The sequence below is a fragment of the Diprion similis genome, chromosome 6 (genome assembly GCF_021155765.1).
Source record: "Diprion similis isolate iyDipSimi1 chromosome 6, iyDipSimi1.1, whole genome shotgun sequence".
Lineage (NCBI taxonomy): Eukaryota > Metazoa > Arthropoda > Insecta > Hymenoptera > Diprionidae > Diprion > Diprion similis.
Genome location: NC_060110.1, coordinates 4,892,204 through 4,911,115, shown reverse-complemented (window position 1 = coordinate 4,911,115; position 18,912 = coordinate 4,892,204). Strand labels below are relative to the sequence as shown.

At 33.1% G+C, this 18,912-nt stretch overlaps 3 protein-coding genes across 5 annotated transcripts; 2 read left to right on the top strand and 1 right to left on the bottom strand.

Moving 5' to 3' along the window:
• Positions 1–117: 117 nt before the first annotated feature.
• Positions 118–8,552, top strand: LOC124407055 (E3 ubiquitin-protein ligase RNF185-like). 3 transcript variants are annotated; one of them, XM_046882861.1, is made up of 5 exons: positions 118–468; positions 5,467–5,627; positions 6,303–6,434; positions 6,992–7,164; positions 7,835–8,552. In XM_046882861.1, exons 2-5 carry the CDS (start codon positions 5,479–5,481, stop codon positions 7,930–7,932), a joined length of 552 nt encoding a protein of 183 aa, XP_046738817.1. In that variant the 5' UTR covers positions 118–468; positions 5,467–5,478; the 3' UTR covers positions 7,933–8,552. The 3 variants fall into 3 exon arrangements, with proteins under 3 accessions (XP_046738817.1, XP_046738816.1, XP_046738815.1); XM_046882860.1 differs by having other exon boundaries at positions 119–463; XM_046882859.1 differs by having other exon boundaries at positions 462–579.
• Positions 8,553–10,408: 1,856 nt separating this feature from the next.
• On the bottom strand, positions 10,409–13,183 carry LOC124407008 (selenoprotein M-like). Its single transcript, XM_046882775.1, has 4 exons — positions 12,903–13,183; positions 12,738–12,808; positions 11,961–12,027; positions 10,409–10,794 (listed from the first exon to the last, which is right to left on the bottom strand). The coding sequence occupies exons 1-4, from the start codon at positions 13,005–13,007 to the stop codon at positions 10,690–10,692; spliced, it is 348 nt and encodes a 115-aa protein (XP_046738731.1). The 5' UTR covers positions 13,008–13,183; the 3' UTR covers positions 10,409–10,689.
• A 445-nt stretch (positions 13,184–13,628) lies between these two features.
• LOC124407007 (pre-mRNA-processing factor 19) lies at positions 13,629–18,771 on the top strand. The gene is made up of 8 exons (XM_046882774.1): positions 13,629–13,714; positions 13,934–14,083; positions 14,188–14,465; positions 14,909–15,103; positions 15,187–15,342; positions 16,551–16,781; positions 16,895–17,235; positions 17,326–18,771. Exons 1-8 carry the CDS (start codon positions 13,696–13,698, stop codon positions 17,468–17,470), a joined length of 1,515 nt encoding a protein of 504 aa, XP_046738730.1. The 5' UTR covers positions 13,629–13,695; the 3' UTR covers positions 17,471–18,771.
• The last annotated feature ends 141 nt before the right edge of the window (positions 18,772–18,912 follow it).

Sequence of the window (18,912 nt, the reverse complement as noted above, 5' to 3'; positions counted from 1 at the left end):
GGCCCTCTTTGGTAGAATATGGTTACTGAATGGTGTCAAGATCCCACATATACTAGTGGTCAACTTTCATTGCAGTATCTTCTCCCTTTATTCCATGCTTGATACCTTACCGTGCTAGTCAAACAACCTACTGCTACTGGGATCGATCACTTACAATGAAGTTCACTCTTCGAAATGTCAAAATGTATACGTGTTAATATTCAACATGCAATTATGTGTCATCACTACTGCCGACTAAACTAAGAGCGGTCTAATCCGTGATTACAGGATTTGACAGTCAAGCCAGTCAGGCAAGACGTTTACGTGTTATTCCGAACATCCGTTTCTCGTTAAATCACAAAAATTATCTGCTAGATTACAGAACTTGCGCAATTCAAGATTTTCGTAGCAGGCAGTCTGCCAAGAACTTTGAAGTGTCTACAATATCAGTGTAATCAAACAGTTGGATTTCCATTCAAAGCCCGTAAGTTTATTACTCGTCGTAATTTATAACTCTTCGAAACATTCAATATTTACCAAACCTAATTTGCTAAAACATAACCTCTGCCGATAGATAATTTTTCGTCACTTTTCATGTGGGTAATTCATAGATTTAATTGACTACTGTCAGTCTTTCTGATTTTCAATAACATCATCCACTCGTTTTCAGTAAATCTTGTCAGATTTCGACGTTTTTCTAACCCCAACATAATGAATTCATAGTAATATCTGTCATATCTAGAGTCTCGTCTCTTTCATGTTCGCTATTATATTGTAAATATAATGAGCTTTACATTCAGTTAATAATCATCGTAGCGGCGTAAAATTTTCACCTTTGGAATCAATTTTTGAATCACTATTCTAATGTATGCATATGTAACATCCATGTATCACCTACAATATTTACCAAATCAAGAGATAATGTAGAGCACTGTTGTAGATTGAATAATTGCTGACCCTTATCTATTTTAATATAGAATATCAGATTGAATAACAAACACAGTCAGAGTAATAAAGTAAGGTTGTTATCAAAGCTAACCAAAATTAAGAAGAATAGTAGTCAAGTTGCACAAATTATTACGATTACTATCTTGAATTCAGGTTTGGTAGTACAAGTTTGTTTTAAACGTTCATGCATCTAAAACTGCAATCCTTTTTCATCACAATGATATTACCAATTTTTACCTAGGATAAACAATCTCATTATATGTACAACTGATCAAAATTTATGGTTATAATCGATATATTTATGATAATAACGATATATTTTCTCATAAATTATTTGACATTTGCAATAAGTACATTGTCAACATTATTTTTCACACATATATTTAGAAATTATTATTTATCATCAGTTCGACCCAAAGTGGTAAATAAATTATTCATGAAATATTCCAGAGATAGGCTATAAAATTTCAAAGGTTTTAATGAAACACATGGTGTAAACAAATCGATGTGGATGCTGACCAATTCAAGGCTGTCTATGTCGTCCGCTATTCGGCTTAAATAGTTGTTGGCAGACAACATAGGCGACCTTGAACATGTCAGAACGCACCTCGCTTTGGGTACAGATACTTACAATTAGATAAATTCTGACACGTTCTATATCCCTAGGAATTTTGCGACCCATGGTGTTGCATGGGCGCCGTTTGCGCTATCGGCTGTGCACTTAGGGCTCAGCAGAAAAGAAAAAAGAATCAGCGGCGCGTAACTGGCAGTGCAAACGGTGCTCATCCAATACCGTGAGTCGTAAAATTCCTATGAATATCGAACGTGTCAGAATCTGTTTAAGTCTGTACATATCTCAAAATATTAAGCACATGGGATTATCAGAAAAAGCAGTAAAAGTCGGAAAATTAGGAATATTTTCTTTGAAAAATAATTTTTTTGTTAATATCCAAGTTATCGTGCAAAACACTTACCAACTGCGTTAAAATCTAAGGGTATCCATACTTGTGAAATACTTGGAACATACGTCCATAAAATGGTATGAAATGCTTTTATAATAGCATGAAATGCTGTGAAACTTATTCAAAATTCGATTAAATGCGTTTGAAATGGTGCGAAATGCTTGTGAAATAGCAATGAAAAGGTACAAAATTTATGTGGAATGGTCTCGAAATACTGTGAAGGTCTTGTTCGAAGATGTAGAAATAGTATTTTTCCTGGTACTTATAATTTTACAAACCACCTCAATTACTAAAACTACAATATAGTATAATCAAATGCTTTTGTCGCTAATATTCTCATTTTTCATAGAATTATTATTCCATTTCTCAAGAAATTATTTTCTGTTGTATTATTTGACTTGTTTCATAGCAACTTGCATAAAATTTTCCATCAATATTGCATGAAATGTGTCAGAGTTCTTTGAGTTATTCAAATATTTTTTTGATTGAAGCTTACGGTTTTAAAAAAATGAAGCACATCAACTTTTTATGCACATCATTCGAATATGAAAATGTTTAAATTTCAAACTTTTTCATTCAGCCGTTTTCGAGATAATCGCGGACGTTTGTTAGGACAGACAGAAAGACGAAAATTTCTCTAAAAACGTATTTTTCAGATACTAGAGGTCTGAATATGTAACGATTCATTAGAATTAAAAACTGTCATTTTGGCCGGAAACCAATACTTTTCTTATATCACTAGAGGTGATGAAAAATGAAAAGCAGTTACCATTCTCAGGGTGTCAACTGCTCCTTAAATATCCTTAAATCCTGGACTTATCTTGGAACACAAGAATTGCTTCTTAAGTCTGGAAAACTCTGGAATATTTTGCTTTATCCTGTGAAAGTTGGCATTATACGCTTTTGATTGAAAACCACGACATTTCATTTTTAGTATGCGAAAAAGATTTCTTTTAATTTTTCTTTTGCTACAATACAGCCTTTGCAATACGAATATATGACAGGATTTATTGCATTGCGAAGTTTAACGAAAAACAATGTGTATAAATTACTTTTGTGCCAGACGTACCAAGTCCAAGTTATTTGAATTCAATGACAAAAAAACCATCATCTGCTCAGCAAAGAATTAATTTTTACACATTGTGTTCACTAGAATCCATATGCCTTCTGCGAAAGATTACGGCTAAAATTCCTCATTTCTAAATTGACAAAATAATTTATTTACCTAATTTGCCCCATCAGAAATCCTATTTTTGATTTTCAACTTTTGCTAAAAATTCATCACTCCAATCTGCAAAATAAATACACTTTTTCAAGCATCAACATTTAGACTCTTTATGATTTCGAAATATAGTGTTTCAGAAATATGCCCTTAAATTTTTGTTGAAAAATATTGAAAATTGACAATTTTATGACTATTCATGATAAAAATGGTGATTTTTGCGAAATTTTTTATATCGTTTATTTGTTGTACCAAAAAGTAGATTATGTCTAAATACACTTATAGATAATGAAAAATCCACCTTATTGTATCTGCAGTTAAATTTTTCCAGCTATATTTCAATTAGCAAAAAAACGGCAATTGTTTTTTTGTTCAGAGGTCCAGAAAGACCCTGTGTGACTTTCACATTACGATTTGTAGTTATGACCACACCGAGTTATAGTCTGAAAACAGAACACAGACTACCTTCAAGTCGTATTCAAATTTAACCATTTATAAACGATATTTCAGAGAGTTTGAAAAAGAGTGGCTGAACTGGGGAAGAATACCCCATATAAGTTTCCTTCTATCAAGAACGTTATTTCCATTCAACACTGATCAACATTACTTCTTGGGAGCTCAATTTTATCCCGATTTCTGCTTAATATTTAGAGAGTTTTGGTTTTCAGTATATCGTATTCCTATAGCGCTAAATGAATAGCTATAGTGATTTACAATTAGAAATTGAATGATCTAGATTACATTACTTTGTAGATTGACCACAATGCCAAATTTTTCTGGTCTCCAAGTGTAATAATGGTATATTTTTTAACTTGATTTATATTGTTGGATGGAAAGTATATTTCGTGAATATTGTTGTGGTTTTCATTGAGATTGACAGCTTATCAAAGTTTTTTATTTGACGTGAAAGGCATATCATGATCAAACAGTATAAAGTGACATGAAATAGTATAGTGTGGTTATAAAGTAGTATGAAATATTCGTGGAATATCGTAAAATAGTCGTGGAATACATGAAATACTGTGAAATGGTGTGAAATCCTAAAAAACGCTCTTGAAACTCTATGAAATACCTGTGTGCTATTAAATGATTGTAAAATGATCAGGATGCCACATTGTGACATAGTTACTCACTCGGTTAAAACTGCAGTCTCATCATGAATACGTATTTCAAACGCCTATTTCAATCAGCTTGTAGTGGAGTTCATATCGATGTAACAATGTATTTTCCGGAAAACTTGTTATATTTCAGACTTTATAATTTTCAGAAATTTTCAGAAATCATGATAGAACATCACCTATTCAATTATTTATACTTTGTAAACTCAATTCCCTCAGTTATTTTGAATTTGCATAATAGTAATTTTTCATCTACAGTTTCATTTCGTTAATGCTATTCATGTCAATCTTGTAATACTTAACACAGTTTTGTACTCAATGTGTAACAGCAGAATATAGTTATTCGGTGCTTGCGAATTCCTCTTATTCCTTTTATTTTTCTAAAAATTACATTTCGTTGTAAGCGTTTACATACCATAAATGCCGCTGCAATGTCTTAAAAGAAAATATATGGCAAAAACACCATCTTAACAATATTCAGTAATAAAGTTTTATCATTTTATCCATTACATTGTAGAAAAAACTTCTTTTTTTTTTTTTTTTTCCATCGCGTTTCATTTTCTTCATTTCCCACCGGACGTTTTTTATTTTTGAACAGAATTTGTCATCTATTGCAAGTATTTCCAGTTGAAAATTATTGGTTTCACTAAAAAGCATGTTTTTCCAAGCTAAAGGTTATTTAAAATAAAAAAAAAATAGGAACCGTTCCCGGTCGTTTTTTTGACGTTTAGCTGTACAGTGCACTAACTACTCCGCTAATTAATGTCGGAGTGATGACCTTCATACATTGTAAATATAAAAAAATAAATCTGCCCTATGCAAACATTTTTGTACCATGCTGGAACAGGTACAGTGGAAACTAAATTTACTGCACATTTTCCAGGGCCATAATACTCGAACCTGGCTTGGCAGATTTTTCAGGAAATTCTATCCATGAATCACAGGTGCATCGTATACGAAAGTAGGGCTTGTGTTTCCACGTCGTGTACGTACGTCATGTACCACCTTCCACCTATACTTTTTACGTTGCTGTTAAGCACAATATTTCTTGGTCATATTACTAGATGGTGGTAAAAATTTGAATCAATTTTGTAGTTCAATATATTAACTCTACAGAAATACAGCTAATGAAACTATTTGATAAACAAGTGAAAGCAGAGTTTATACCAGAGTATGTTTTTAGATTTCTTTGTGAAGTATGTTACTAATGTAATTCTTTATTTGCTTTCTTGAAAAGGAGCCTGCTGAGATGAGCACTGCGAAAGAACAGCCGGGGCCCTCGAAGCCTTCGGGGTCAGCGCAGGAGGAAAAAGAAAGGGATGAACGCATGTTCGAATGCAATATATGTCTGGATACAGCTAAAGATGCTGTGGTCAGCATGTGCGGACATTTATTTTGGTAAACATGAAGATACATGATAACAAAATCTGTTGCAAGGCTTTGAACGGAGGATAGCCAACATGATACTAAGAAGTTAAAACTCAATAAATGTGCAAGATACAGTGCGAAAATTCACCTGTATTAACATGACATCACATGTAGAATCACGTTCTTGATAATGACTTACTTCATTAGAATCTTCTGCAAAAATAGTATGTATGTATGTAACTGAAAAATTGAAATCTTGAAGCTAAAATTTGTGATTCAAAAAATAAAGGCAATCCTGTGGTCTTAACTAATGTCACAAAATAGCTCTTTTTTGCTATGATATTTTGAAAATTAGAACCAAATATTTTATGAAAACATTTTCTTTGAAATCATGTCATCTTTGTACTGGGCACATATACAATCATTTTTTTTTTTCGACAATATAAACGATAATTGAGGCTTTTATCACTTTTTCATCCACAATTCAAATCCTGAAAACAAAATATAAAATCTTATCGCAACTATTGCTATTGTGGTGTGGAAATCGTGATTCAGATTCTAATTAGTGTTAGAAAACAAAAATTGAAAGCTAAGGTAGGCTCTAAACCAATGGCCAAATTTCGTTAGAAAGACTTGATTATTATTAATACATTTTATTTACTCGACACATACAATATAATTTGAAAAAGGAAAACTAAATTCCAGTTGGCCATGTCTTTATCAATGGTTAGAAACCCGACCTGCAAGGCAACTCTGTCCTGTCTGTAAGGCTGCGATTAGTAAAGAAAAAGTTATTCCATTGTATGGACGCGGAATTACCAAACAAGAAGATCCAAGGTAAGCGGAATTTGTAGTGTTAATTATGGCCGATTTTTCGGTTCGATTTAAACTATCTTTATTGTTTATTACATGAATGTTGTAATTCAAATCAAGCCCTTCACAGATACAACAATGTAATTCTTTTGAAATTATTGCGAATCCGTCTTCTCTAGTTGAATTTAGTCGTTCCAAACTTCTTCTATTTTACAATAAAAAAAATACCAATTTTTTTCTAATTCACCACATATAACGATCAAATATGGTGTAACGTATGTTTTGTGTCTTTAAATAAATTTGTTTCCACTGGTTAGCACAAATTGTTTGTATGATTATTTTTTTGTGAAATGGCATTAGATCCTTTCATGTTTACTATAATTTGAATTTCAAAAATCCATTAGTTTCACCGTATTTAATCGCCATATATGGTACAGTTAACACATCGTTTCGCAGAGTATGTTATAGATGCCTTTCAATCTAATAATAATTAATAAAAATAATAACAATTCCATTAATAAGTTTGTTTAATCGATGGTAGGTTATTCCAACTGTTTTATGTATACTCTTTCTTATTACAGAAATAACGTTCCGCCTCGACCAGCTGGACAAAGATCAGAACCTGAAGCTAATGCAGGATTCTCAGGATTTGGATTCGGTGAAGGCGGCTTTCACATGTCTTTTGGCATCGGCGCATTTCCATTTGGTTTCTTTACATCTACTTTCAATTTTGGAGAGACAAGACCTGGCGCAGGTAATTCTTTACACAGTATTCGTAAATTCGATGAGTGCAGGTACTTGCATAATTTTTTTATTTTGGTTCTGAGAATCTACCGTATATTTTCGAATTCATATTGTCCTAACAGGAGAGTCTTATGGAAAGAGACTAAGATTAGTTTTTCTAAACCAGAAGTATTACGATAATCTACAAAAAATGATATCCGTTTCATTGATTGATGTACGAAAAATGATGGAAAAGCAAACCATTTTACAACTGTATATGTAGTACCACGAAATTTTACGAAAAACTTTATTCAAAAACTACTATTGTATTTGAAAATTTCTTGGAAGTCGTAGAGACTTTTGTAGAAAATAATAGGCATTCTTCCACCAGGGATATGCGTGATATGGCATTGATAAGGTTGTGGTCAGGCGGCCTTGACCAATATTCATTAATAAGGAGCCTCTTGGCCTCGCCTGTTCCAGTCAAGTAAAGAACAACTCAGAGCTACCAAAAACGAACAGACCATCGCTGTTCTATAATGTCTGTAAATGTGTGATTACAGCGATTGGTTGAGAACGGTACTGCGAAGTTGAGGTTCAATACTCATGCAATGTTAATTAATAAGAGGGAGGAAACTTTAGTAATTTGGGGTCTTCGGTGCTGGTTATGTAATTTTTGAAAACGTTTCTGTACTCTGCAGCTCCTCGTGGCAGCCCTCAATTCGAAGAAGAGCAGTTCTTATCCAAAGTATTTCTGTGGGTCGCATTGCTGTTCATCTGTTGGTTACTCATGGCATAACATTATTCGTGAATCATGGCAACCGATTTGAAACTGAATTCTAATACCTAATTATCCAGTTTCTTTGTACCTATATATCGGCCTCTGCCATTTCTTTTAAAAAAATGATTTCCATCAATCTTATTGTACTAAAGCCTGCGTGGATATGATGGTGGTAGTTGATTTTTTTTTTTCTTATGTCAGATAGACATACCATTTAAAGAAATTCTTGTATCTGGATGCAAAGAAAAGCAAATGATACTTAGATTTTCAAAGTTATCAATACATACATCCACTTTGATGATTCAACTGGTATTTGGTAAGTTAAATGAAATTGACAAATCAAAATATCAAACCAAAAGAAAATATGATATACACGTATACGTAATATATTTTAATACACTGGATAATGGTTATAAACTGAATATAAGAAACTGAAATAAAAATGTAAAATGTCAAATAATAGAAGTAGCTTGTATCATAATAATATTAATAGCATCAAGGTGAAACATCATCATATCATCTTGAAAAAATAATCTACAATAGAGAATATATATCCAAGCAGGTGATAATTTTATTTGGTTTTGGAAATTTTACTAATTAAATGTATATATGATATGTAGGTTTATTAAGAAATATCTATATTACACAGATTCAGAATATGTAACTGGTATAAGTGAAAGAGATATTGAAATTATGTTACCGTTTAATGCTGTAAAATTGTAACGTACATTTTCAAGTTTGTATATAATTTAATTTTTAAGTTAGATTTAAAAATAAGCAAAAGAATTTAAAATAAAAGACGTTCGGATAAGTAAATGTATATATGCGGACGGAAGTTCATATAACACTGTAATATAATATACACATTACATACATACATATGACGCTGATATTGCATAGTACTATAACGGAGAAAAAAATCGTACATTAATAACTATTGACATGTGTGCTCACGTTCCTGAAGATATTCCTGAGATGAGGAAGAAAACGAGGGTCTCGTCATTTTTAGAATAAAAAAGACGTGCATGATGTATCAATCTAATGAGCAATATCGATTGTAGAAAGCCTCAGAAAGATGCGGAATTGCCACTATTTTTTCGATACAAAATTTCCAGACTTTTTTTTTAGGTTTTCCAGTCGTAGGATTTACATTTACACGAAAATTACACCGTACAGCGCGATATATAATTTTTACTAATATATAATAAACTTGGATAGTAATAAGTGTAAGTACCACAAGTTTATTTTTTTTTTAACAACAGCACAACACAAAATATAGGCAATATAATTGAGTCCTTTCAATTGAGTCAATTTCATTCGCGATTAAAGTAAAGAAATCTGAAATAATTATATCGTGTTTTTCTTTGTTGAATTGTAAAAAAAACGAAACTCATACAGCTGATTGGCAACTATAACAACCCAATGACGTCGCATATGCTAAGAAAAATTATTATCGCAAAATTCAAACTGTTTGTTGAAAGATATAACCTATTTCTGTTTACAAGTTTTTGTTAGTTCCATTTCACAACCATTTCATAGCGTTTCACGCTAGGTATTTCACATGCATTTCATGCTATTTCCAAAGCATTTCATATCATTTCAAAGTAGACTGTTCCAACTGGTTCATGAGTGGTTGCCCCTCGGTTAGTTCATAGTGTTCGACGTCATTTTCATATAAAACCATGCGGATTGTTAATACTTTCAAATAAATAATTTGAATTTTTCAATAAGAAGAAATTAGGTTTGTCATAAACAAAATTTTTTGCCAATGTGGGAATCAACCCTAAATGAATACAATCTGAGCTTAATTTGCACAGGTTCCTCTTCGTTAGGGTGCTGAAATTTTAGAATCATTATACTTTGAGAAAATCAATGATATTCAGTTGCATGTAACATACATATATAATTTATTTATTTATTTATTACGAAAAAGATAAAATATGACTCAACATTTTTGGATTTTTTTTTATTCTTATGCTGTACACACATGGGAAGTGGCACTTTTTTTGATTGACTGTTAAGTCTTAATAAGTGCAACGCTCGTAATTAAAAATAAATATCTGAAAAAGCTGAGACATAAAATGATGTCTACTTTTTCACATATTCCACACCTTTACATATTACTAAACTTCCAAAATTTTAGTAGACATAAACTCTTATTGGGAATACTGATGCAATATTGATGCCGACGTCAACAGAATATTGGAAAGTGTATTTTTTTTTTCTAAAAAAATGGTGAAATTTCTTGCCTTTTCCCAGTATTCCCAATTTCTGAAAAGCATAACAACAATTCCATTCAATAAATCTAGTAAACTGATCTGAAATTTTGTTGATTGTCACATGCAAATTTTTATGCTGCACAAAGGATAATGACAATATCGAATTTTGGCATTTTCCAATCAGCCATAAAGTTTAGTTTGATCCCTGTGAATCTTTAATTGAATCATGGTGAATATTAAACTACGTAGAATTCCCTCTCGATAAGATTTTTAAGAAACTTGTGGAAATGAGAAAACTGATTTTCCTGAAAATAGTTCATCACTAATTTTTTGAATTTTTTCTTTTGTACAACAGTAATTGGTTTTCAACGGAAAATCGTGATAATATCACAGGTGGAACACAAAAACATGTTCATTAGAAGTAGGTAAAATCTATAATGTACAAAACTCTATGAAAAATACTTGTAAGGAGGAAATTTCCAGAATTAAAAATCATACTTGTCTTTCTTCAGTTTTATAATTACAGAATGTATGATACATCGATTACTTCAGACAGTTATATTTCATCTTTAATGGGTCTTGATATTTTAAAACCCTTATTAACTAATAATTCGTTGCATTCCTCACGATTCAACCGAGAAAGTTGCAGTCTCTCCACTTCCTGCAAAAATTTATTTCATTGATCAAGCGTGTACGTATATACATATGCCTCACACTGTTAAAAAATGCAGCGCATGCTTCTTATTTTATTATTAATCACTGAATAATGAAAGCCAGTGAATTAAAAAAAAAAAAAAAAATACTCAGGTGATCATTAAGTTGATATAATTAATTAAACTTAGATGAAAATGTAATTTACTTGCAGTTATGAAGTTCTAGTTATATATTGTACAAACTTAATTAGTTGACTGAATAGTTTTCATTGAAACAAGTAATAATCAGGAACCGATTATATTGACTATTTTTCAAGTTAAAACAAATTCACCCTGTCTTAATGGATTTTTAATCCTGTGTATACCTATTTGGAAATTTGAGTAAGGCTTCAGTTCTCTTTGCCCATAAGCAGGATCTCTAAATATGTATTTTTCTTGTCCCAAACATGTAATTATTCTTATGGCATCTATCCAGAGTGTTTATGCATGGAAATTTTTGAATTTATAAAATTGCATACATCCAAGTCGTGAAATACTATTTTGATGATGAAATATTTCATTATATTAGCCTTGAGAAGGCTGGAATCTTTCCCTTGAAATTCGATATTTTTTTAGAGGCGTAGTCAACAGATCCAGTGGAGTTTTGGAATTACCTCCTGTCTTCTTTTAGGACACTCCCGCCATCTAAAGGTTAATGTTACTACGATCCCTTCCTTAATACTTTGAGTTTAAAAATCTTAATCCAGATCGACATTAAAGATTGATACTGTTTTTTCAAATTAACCACTATTATGAATAATGGCTTAACTTTAAAGTGATTTCAAACTCGATGCAAAAACTATGTTTTTTGAGTTTTTGGCTACACAGTATTATATTCAAACGGTGCAAATCAACTGCATTAGCTATTTAAAGTAGTTTATCATCACTTCGTTTCTGCCACGAACATTTTCTTTTCGGAACAAATGCAACTACCAGACCTTGAAACTGCGCTTACTACAAGAAGACCATTGATCTCTGACTTTTCATTTTAATCTATTCAAACGTGATAATCACCTAATACTCCCTGTTGTTTTATGTGCACCAATTTATATCTAGTAATCCTAGACTAGAATGGTAGCGTAAGAATGAAATATCCTGCGTAATAACAATAATAATAATAATACTGTGATTTTACCTCTTCCTTATTCAGCAGAACGAGTTCTGGTACAGCCCCAGGTATTGGCTTGAATTCAACGTTCTCACTGAAAGCCGATTGAGTCAAGGAAATACCAAATGTGAAAAATCTGAAATTCTTGGTGAAAATCTCACAATTGCTATCATCAACATATTGATGGTTCAATTGTAGGTTTTGCTACATAGGGTATGCGCATTATTAAAAGGACAAAAAATATCTCGGTAAAATTCAATTTTGTGGCAGCTATTCATTCATGTTTCCTGGATGATCCAAATACTGACAAACTTGATTTACTACTCACTATCAAGCTTCTAATTAGTTATGCATTTTACATGCTACAGTTTAAAGAAATTTTCATATTCGGAGTCCACCATTTTACCGGTAGACAGAAAGAGTTTGTTTAAATGTGATAAACTGTGAAACACTTACAATTAGTGCATCTGATATGGACCAGGAAAAATATGAAAATAGGATGTTCCAGCTAGTTTAACACGGTTTATGGTTCCAGAGCTACGTAGGCAAATGTGAAACCTATCAGAAATAAGATTAAAAGTGTTAACATCCAACAATATTTTATTCTGGTGTATTTATTCTAAACCTGTAGGCCAACAAATGAAAATACCATCCACGCGAACTTTAGCACCCGCTTTAGGTACATAGTTCAGAGTAATACCTGAATAAGGGCACCGTGTAATCGCAGATATTTAAATGGTTGGAGCCCTACAAACGGTGAATGTGTTGTGTGAACTTTGATTATATAATTATTCGAAAGGATACTAGAGAGGAAGATCTTCGAAAATAAACTTCTTCACCTCGGGTAGCCGGTTGAGACTGCAGCCTCTGCAACTCTGTAAAATGATACCAGACAAGTATTATAGAAGCCACTGATTTGAGTCCGGTGAATTTTTTATTAAAGCATCGCGGAAGATGATTGAATGTTACCTCAACTCGTGCCGCGGTATATTCAATCGTTGAAGAATATCCCAACGATAAAGTGAGTAAAACAGTTAGCACGAAGAATGTAGCCTTGGTACAAGTAAAAGTCATGTTTTGGTTTTTTACGGCCGAAGCTGATATGCCCTAATCCCTAACAATGCTTGGAGCACGGTCTCTTGAAACGTTGATCGAAGTTTAACCTAAGTTCAGCCTATTTCCAAACTGTACAGAAAAGATTGAACGCCGTTAAAACTGAGTCGGAAAAAACGGACGTGTATGTAAGACCGTAGCCTAGAGCATTACACAGTGTTGTCAGGTCCCCTTCAGATTGACACCGTGAGCTATACTCTTTGGGTGGACGGACTAAAATATAATAACGATCACTTGCGTGGCAGGTATACGGCTAGCTTTTTGGTGAGAGATTGATAGATAGATAGATAGATAAATAGATAGATAGATAGGTAGATAGAAAGAAACCAACAAACGATTTAAAAAAGTCAAGGGCTAAAGTATATAGAGCTACGTGTGCTTGAAGGAAAGCGTTCCACTAGCATCCAGCTGGATATTACACCAAGAGTCCTAGGGATTTTAGTTACACCCATATTTCAGTGGTTAAACCTTGTTGACAACCACGGTGAAAACACCCTCAATGGTTTTGGATCGTGGGTTATGAAATCCGCGGACTTACCACGGAGCGTTGTCTTATCATTTTATGAGGTTGAGAACAGTTAACAACAAGAAGACTTGGGACTCTGTGGACTCTGCTCACTGCTGATCGCTGTATTCATATGTCGTAAATATGGCGCTGTCTTGTGCGAGTAAGTATTTGTTTATTTATCGTTTATTATAAATTCCATCCGTCCAATAGGCAATCTGTAGCAATAGCGGGGCTTCAGTCTTTTTCCCTGCATACATTTTACTCCATAATGCTTTCAAATTAAACGTGACCGATTTATACCGGCTCATGTACCCTAACCTAAAATTTCGCGCGTTATCTTCAATATGATACCGAACGCAAACCACTCATTTATTTCCAGTTTCCAACGAGGTCCCGGAGCACCCGGTAATCTCTCCGGTTTCTGGTTCTATTTTCGAAAAACGGCTTATCGAAAAGTATGTTGCGGAAAATGGAGTGGATCCTATAAATGGGAAAGATCTTGCAGTTGAGCAGCTGATTGATGTAAAGGGTAAGATCAGAACTGTGAAGAAACAGCAGATTAATAATCACCTGCTCATCGCCTTGGAAAATGTTTACTTCGCAAGGTATATTAATTCTATAATTTCTGTCTAGCTACGCCTATCGTAAAGCCAAAACCACCGAGCGCAACATCTATTCCTGCAATTTTAAAGATTCTGCAAGATGAGTGGGATGCAGTAATGTTACATTCATTTACTCAGAGACAACAGCTTCAGACGGCCAGGCAGGAGTTATCCCATGCTTTATACCAGCACGATGCAGCCTGCAGAGTTATTGCTAGATTGACGAAGGAAGTCACTGCAGCCAGAGAAGCACTGGCCACTCTTAAGCCACAAGCAGGCATTACTCAAGCAACTGTTATTCCACAACCGGTAAAACATTTTGCTGTTGTCTCTTGTTTTCATCCTTAGTTCTATTGGTCATTTACATAATTCTAACACATTTTCACCCTACATAGCACAGATTTCTTCATGATTCAGTAAATTCATAATGTAAGTAGTAAAAAAAAGTTGCACACACTGGTTTGCAATTAATGTAATAAGGTTCTGTATACAGAAACTCTTAGCATGGACAACACATCCGTGTACCTGTCTTTGCCTAGTTTTACTTGGTATCTGTATTAAAAGGATCTATTTGGGATAAGGCTGACATTGATAACATTGATGTAACGTCAGACAGTTATTATCGTTACATGGTTGTAAAATAACAAGTTTAAAAAAAAATGCATCGTTATAATAATGTTACAAATTTCAACCTTATCTATCAGTTTACACATTAGTTTCATTGCTCGTCATGCTTACCGTGTCATTTATAGTCTGTTGCAGTGGAGGCTGGTGGTGCTGCAGCTCAACCAACTGAACAAGCTGGCATCACCGAGGATGTTATTCAGAAATTACAAGAACGAGCCACTGTTTTGACTCAAGAACGAAAAAGACGTGGACGTTCTATACCGGAAGATCTTTTACCACAAGAAAGCATCAGGGCATTCCAAACACTTGCTTCACACCCGGTTAGAAGTCTCATTAATTTTAGTTTTAAGCAGAAATGTAATTTCTGACAAACTATATTTACAGAAAATATTTTCACCGACAGGGATTACATTCCGCAAGCGTGCCAGGAATATTGGCACTTGATATACATGGGGCAGACACCAGCAAAATCCTAACCGGCGGCGCAGACAAAAATGCAACAGTTTTCAATAAGGACACTGAACAAGTAGTTGCTATTCTTAAAGGACACACCAAAAAGGTAAGTAATCTCAGAAATGAGCAACGTTTTTCACAACTAATCTTGCACTGTAATATGAATTATTATGTATGGTTGAAAATTCATTTATCTAATCTATGATACAATTGAGTGACCAGTGTTGATTTTTCGGGTAAAATATAATATTGTTATTTCATCATTTTATATATTCATTACGTAAACATTTTTCTAGGGAACATGTTATTTCAATGTAGCTTACGTACAAATTATTGTAAATATATAAACTAGATTAAACACCTTGTCACAAAAAATTTGATTCGCAATAACAAATCAAGGATTACAACACAACTTTAATTACAATTCTGTCATTTGAATGTGTATTTTCAATATTCTATTGTAAGTAACTCTTGTCTGAAGGTGTGTAAAGATATTCAATTCTTGTTTTGAAAGATAAAAATAATGGAGTATTTTTGTTAATATCTTTTCAAACGTGGAGTGGTGAAAGAACCGAAAAATGAGAGAAATCAGGGAATTCACAGGGAAATATTGGCATTCAGAATACTCAGGGAAATTTTTCAAATTTTGATATGGGAAAACTAGAAATATTTTTTTGCTTTGTTTACCAAAATTATTCCAGTTTCACTAGTAATAATTATTGACTATTTTACTATAATTAAATATTTGTTTCGGATAGAACGAATAATTTTTTGATTTTGACTTTGATGTAACATCTGTTTCATTTCATTACACCCATTTCTATAATTTACATTAAACACCATTTACATAACCATTTCTGCATATGATAGTAGATGTTATTAGTGAAAAAATGTCAGGGAATTTTTGGAAAATGGGCTCTGGAAGTCAGGAAAATGATGTTTTGATAATCTCTCTGCATTCGGATTTCTATTGGTATCTTTAATGTTCCATCACCTTTCGCAACGTGCAACTTTTAAGTAATCGATTTTGCACTATTATTTCATCACAAATCATCTCATTTGTATAATATTTATATTGGTGAAGTTAAATTGTAGGTCTTGAGAGTTACATTTTTTTGTAAATTATTTTCACAAATCATTGTCTAAAACCTAACATCAGCAGTTTTTGTCCTATACCTTCAGTTTAGAACAAGGAGCTAAAGTAAATATTAATTGAAATCTAAACTGTATCAATTTGGAAAGTATAACATTCGAATAGCACCCAGCAGTTATGCTATTTAGCCTTTGGTTTCAAGTAATTGCAAAAATTTTAAGGTCACACGAGTTATCTACCATCCAGAAGAAGATGTGGTTATGACTGCATCACCTGATACGACAATTCGTGTTTGGAATGTGGGAACAAGCCAAACGACTCTTTTATTGAGGGCTCATGATGCACCTGTAACTGGCCTATCCCTTCACCCTACAGGAGATTATTTGTTGAGCTCATCTCTCGATCAGCACTGGGCTTTTTCGGATATACGTACTGGTAGACTACTGACAAAGGTCAGTAATCAAAAATTCATTTGCTAGATTCTTGGTCATTAACTTATGATTCATTCGTTTTATGGAAGAATTACTTCCTTCGCCACTTTATTACGGTCCCTTCTCTATCATAGGTAGCTGGGCAATCTGGACAGCCTTTGACAACAGCCCAATTCCATCCAGATGGGCTCATCTTTGGTACAGGAACAGCTGATTCTCAAGTTAAGATTTGGGATTTGAAAGAGCAGTCAAACGTGGCTAATTTCCCTGGTCATTCTGGTCCAATTACCGCTATTAGCTTTTCCGAAAACGGATATTACTTGGCGACAGCCGCAGAAGACTCTTGTGTCAAACTTTGGGATTTGCGAAAGCTTAAAAATTTCAAGACACTTCAATTAGACGACTCTTATGAGGTGAAAGATATTTGTTTTGATCAAAGTGGTACATACCTTGCTGTGGCCGGATCCGACATCAGGTAAGCTTGACTGCACACAGCAAAAACGTATTTTTGAAAAAATGATTTGAGCATGTATGAATATTTACGGTTTTTGTCTCATTTTTCTAGAATTTATTTGTGTAAGCAATGGCAAGAACTAAAGGTACTGAACGATCATACGGCGACGGCTACAGGTGTTCGTTTTGGAAAGCATGCGCAGTATATTGCTTCTACCAGTATGGATCGAACATTAAAGCTCTATGGATTACCTTAAGCCTCAACAAGTATCTATTTAATAACACGAAAATAAATTATATAATTTCAATTCAAAATGGCAAAGTTGGTCATTGTTTCTTTAGAAGATACCAATTTTTACTGATATTATAGTGTTCTTATATTTTTTGACCTACTCAATTATCCATATTTCACTGCGTATATTGTTGGTACTTACTATCAATATTACTGATGAAATAAGGGAAGGCAATGCGTAGTTATGAGTCTGATCACTTATAGAAGATTCAAAGTTATGCGTAAGTTGCCTTTTCATAACATAGTTATCTTTTGTCATGTTTATATCAAGATACACTTACAGTACTACAAGGTGATAAGTTTTGATTTTCCCATCCATCTAAGATTGAAGTTCGAATTTTTTAAATATTTTAGCAAATGAATTAAACTCATTTATTTGGACAGATGAAGATTTTACACACTGTAACTTCAAACCCTGTTACAATATCAATGATAGATGCTAATGTTTTGATTGAGAAGTCAAACTTTCATTCAGATTTTTTAAATGGCTGGCCCCTATCAAAATGATCAACCTCAAAGTGTTATTGTTTAAAAAGCATGTGAATTTAAACTGATCATCTGGATTCAGCTCCAATTGCCAGGATTATTTGTATTACAGTATTTGGAAAAATTTCTGCAATTAAAATCAAAACTTACGGCCGAAATAAAGATGTACTCTAAACTTAATATTAATTAAATTTCGATATCTGGTTTGTGAAGTTTTCTCAACTAGTATTTTTACAAAAGTTTAGAATCGGAACTGAGACTCATCTCAAAATATCCATAAAACCTTAGGCCAGCAAAATACTATGAAGTTTGACTAATAAAATTTTTGTACAATTATTTTGCGATAATAATCAGATAAATGCCTTGTAAGAAAAAGGCCAGGAAAGTATTAAGACAAGTTTTAATGTCTTCTACATTTAAAAGTGTTTAGCTGGTATTCTGAATCTGCATCTTGACGAAATTGTGATCGATGTGATCACTGATTCTATTTCCACACATATTATGATTCTGCTGACTGGTATAACAACCATACTAATTTTATAACATCAATAATTAATTTATGAATCATCTGTTCGTGAAAATTCATCAAGAGGATATCGTAATAAAAGTTATGCCGACTCGTCAAACTCTGAACAATGGAAATATACATCACCCAACTATGGGTAATGTAGCCTGTGTTTCAAATAGTTGTAATAAATATTTTATATAACAACTCAATAACACTGCTTTCCGTGCATCATGATTCCTACTGTTTATGGACAGATTTGGGGGGTGACACAATAAAAATTTCTCTGAACTATAATGAGGGCCCACCCTAATGTACACTATGACCATTGATTTAATGTCTAATTAGGATCAAAAAGTATTGCATTGGTTGGTTTCGTAGTCTGCATTTCAAAAGTGTCAGAAAATATTCTTGAT

Bases quoted from the DNA above. Each gene is read 5' to 3' on its own strand.
- LOC124407008 (XM_046882775.1), bottom strand. From the start codon at position 13,007: ATGACTTTTACTTGTACCAAGGCTACATTCTTCGTGCTAACTGTTTTA. The intron at 12,809-12,902 runs GTAACATTCAAT...ATCATTTTACAG, and splicing joins ATACCGCGGCACGAGTTGAG to AGTTGCAGAGGCTGCAGTCT. The intron at 10,795-11,960 runs GTAAAATCACAG...AAATTTTTGCAG, and splicing joins TTCTGCTGAATAAGGAAGAG to GAAGTGGAGAGACTGCAACT.
- LOC124407055 (XM_046882859.1), top strand. The intron at 5,628-6,302 runs GTAAACATGAAG...ACTAAATTCCAG, and splicing joins ATGTGCGGACATTTATTTTG to TTGGCCATGTCTTTATCAAT. The intron at 7,165-7,834 runs GTAATTCTTTAC...TGTACTCTGCAG, and splicing joins AGAGACAAGACCTGGCGCAG to CTCCTCGTGGCAGCCCTCAA.
- LOC124407007 (XM_046882774.1), top strand. The intron at 14,466-14,908 runs GTAAAACATTTT...TGTCATTTATAG, and splicing joins CAACTGTTATTCCACAACCG to TCTGTTGCAGTGGAGGCTGG. The intron at 17,236-17,325 runs GTAAGCTTGACT...TCATTTTTCTAG, and splicing joins GTGGCCGGATCCGACATCAG to AATTTATTTGTGTAAGCAAT.